The 3,376-nt window shown below is 27.3% G+C and overlaps 1 protein-coding gene across 1 annotated transcript; it reads right to left on the reverse strand.

Annotated features, from left to right (window-relative positions):
- Positions 1–2,032: 2,032 nt before the first annotated feature.
- Positions 2,033–3,370, reverse strand: LOC111628487 (the record flags this gene model as incomplete). Its single annotated transcript, XM_023372278.1, has 2 exons — positions 2,033–2,100; positions 2,245–3,370. Coding segments are annotated over 2 exons (1,194 nt in total), but the record flags the coding sequence as incomplete, so codon positions are not given.
- Between the last annotated feature and the right edge of the window lie 6 nt (positions 3,371–3,376).

Raw genomic sequence — 3,376 nt, forward strand, 5'->3', positions numbered from 1 at the left:
CGTTAATTTTACTGATCTCTGTAGATAATATACGACTGGTTGCTAGTTTTTAAAGAAAATATGATTGGTTTTTATAAGATTTAACTATTTTTAAAATTGATATAATTTTCTTCTTCATCGAATTTTATTTAAGTTTTTTTTTTCATTATATATATTTTTTTCATTATATCATCAATGATGTTACTAATATCGCGAGTATAGAAAAACAAACTGTGATAATATATTTCTTAACAGAATTATTGGGGAGAAATATTTTTCTATTACACCCTAAAACGACCCCCTGAAGTAAGTTGTGGGACTGCTTTCTTTAAATAATTACCCAAAAGCAGCCCTGAAGTAAACTGCATTCCATCATCTATTCAATATTTTTTGTTCATAGACTTATTTCTAATTTGTAGATAATACAAAAATCTTTCTCTACTACACCCCCGAAACAGTCCCCTGAAGTTAAGCTTTGGGACTGCATTCTTTAATTAATCTACCGAAAGCACCCTCGCTGCATTCCATCATCTATTCAATATTTTTGTTCATAGACTTACTTCTTTTTTCACCATCTCGTCACACACGGACCTTTTTTTAAAAACAGAATGTAAGTTTTTTTCTTTATCAATGATTTAGAAATATCGCGATACATATATATATATATATAAAACTTATATATATATATATATATCTATATATATATATCTATATATATATATGTACACTTGTATATGTAGAAAGTTAAAAGCCAAGCCAATCAGTTGTTACATAAGTCTATTTTGCCAGAGTGGCTGAGTTATTGTCTGATGTATTGGAGCAGGTACTGTGATGCCATATCATCATACCAAATGTATTTATTCATTATGTCCACAAACTTCTGCAAATCACGATCATGGTAGAAGGATAGAATGTACTGTCGAGTGCAAAATGGTTTTCCTCATCGTGACGTGACGTCACGTCACGTAAGTGACGTCATTTCACCTGTCAATCATTTCTACCTGTGCTCCCATTGGTTTAAAATGGACTGCGCCGTTTTATGATTTATTGGGGGGGTGATAGGAATGATTCAAGAGGGATTATGTTAAGCACTAAGCTTAAAAATCGTAATCGCAGCTTTTTTAATATAATCACGTTGTTTTAATAAAAATCTGGCATTACAGTCATCAGAAAATACGATTATATCGTTTANAATATATAATTTTTCCATATTAGCTCCCAGTTTAAATTATCAGCAAATTCAGAAATGAAGTCTCTGCTTAAATCAGTTTTTTGGCTTATAATTCCCCATTTAATATAGTTTTTAAAACGTTTGATATTATTTTCGTCCATCGGTAAACTCGAAAACTTTTCCCATTCGAGTGGTGTAATGTGTTTGAATTCTATAAAAAAAACTCTGTATTAGGATATAGTTTTATTATATATAAACATGGTTACAACATTTTTAAAAAGTACGATTACAGTTAGAACAACTACATTTTATAAAATTATTATTACATAACATCATAGTTATTTGGTTAGTCAATACAAAAAATTTACAAAAGTATTTCTTATTATTTGGTAATTTAAATAATCCAGCTTTATTTACAGCTTGTTTTAAACAACGATATGTTTTACTCGAAACACCATGTATTAAACAAGTTTTTTAATTTCGTTTCCTCTTGTACAATAATATGTAACCGTATTGGGGGAAGATGATATCAGAGAATCTGGAAGAATTTAAATATAAAAATTATAATGTCCGAACGATATCACATTTATACCATTATCAGAAATAAATTTTTTGTCATAAAACGGTGAAAGAAATATTTTATTCTGAAGATATGTTGTTACAACATGGTTTTTACTTTTAATACCATACTGCTGATGTCTCAATAGCTCGGTATTAAAAAGAACTTCTTTATATTTCTCATGATTAAAGGTTTTAACAACAGATTTTTTAATTCCTTTAGCAGTTTTTTATTTTGATTATTAAAAATATACGAATACATTTTTGGTTTTAATGGACAAAATTCTACTATAGGTTTAGATGCCATCTCATCTTTAAAATATCCTAGCTTATTTTTATTTTTGCATCAAATAATTCATGTGTGTTAGGGTAGTTGCTGAAATCAAAAATATCTGGAAATGATTTAAAGTCGTTATATAAATTATTCGTATAAATTTGAAGCGTTAGCGAATCGGTATCTGTATATAACAAATTCACATTTTCACCATATTTATTTTTAAATATTTTATAAAATGTTTGATACATATGCAATTTACTTAATTCTAATACACAAAATCCTATATAAATTGGTTTATCCAAACATAAGTTAATTTTTTTCATTTTAAAAATCGTGAGATTATCATTAATAATTTGGAAATTTTCGAGAGCTGAGTGAGATAAATACTTTCGACATTGATTTTCAGTCATGGCTGTTTTCAAATTTAAACGCTTGCGTACGTTCTGACACGTCTTACCAAAAAAACTATTATTCATTAACTTGAAAAAACTTCTATCGAAATCATTCGTTGATTCCTGCCGTTTTTTATTATTAAACAATACATAATCTCTAAGCCACGGTTCTTGATTAAATGCAAGCACTCGATGAATTTTAGTTAATATTAAACCCTCTTCTAAATAAAATTTTAAATTTCTATAATGAATTACATAATTTTGTTTATCAAACAAAGTTGGAATTAATTTCTTATTATTATTATTATATTTTAAATTTAATTTAGTTAATACCGATTTTTGATAATTTGATAATAAATCGAATGGAATATATGTATGATTAGGAGCTAATGGTAAGTCATTATGGCGGTCATGAACATTTGGTGGATAATTTAAATCAACCTCTAAAATATAGCCTATATTATTCCTATCGGGAATATTACAAATGTCTAAAGCATTTATCTCATCCTCAGATAACCATCTGAAATTATTTACAGGTAAATAAGAACTCATCACAAATCCGTAGAGATTATTAGCATCTATCGAAATAATATAGTTATGTCGTTGATTTTTATCATAGGTTTCTGGAATTAGAGGATTGTTGGCCCTCGCGAATCTTTTCGAAGTTAGGCTAATTCCGCCGCGAATTGCTTGTTCAATAAAAAGGTACATATTAATATCTTTAAATAATTCGAGTTGAATTTTTGTCATTTTTAATCCACAATTCCATGTTAAGTCTGGAGCTGTTATGAAATATACTGGATCTAAATTATAATATTTTAAACTTAATTTTCTAAAATTTTGGAATATATCAGCTAGTAATAAAGTGTCAACATATTGATATAATTTTAAATAATCTTTAAAATTTTTACAACGAAATTTTTTCCAAACTAATTTTGCATGATCATAATCATCATCGCTAATATTTTCTCCAGATAATTCGTTATAAAAATATTTTTT

This window comes from Centruroides sculpturatus, unplaced genomic scaffold, assembly GCF_000671375.1.
Source record: "Centruroides sculpturatus isolate CEXI.00-Female unplaced genomic scaffold, Cexi_2.0 scaffold488, whole genome shotgun sequence".
Classification (NCBI taxonomy): domain Eukaryota; kingdom Metazoa; phylum Arthropoda; class Arachnida; order Scorpiones; family Buthidae; genus Centruroides; species Centruroides sculpturatus.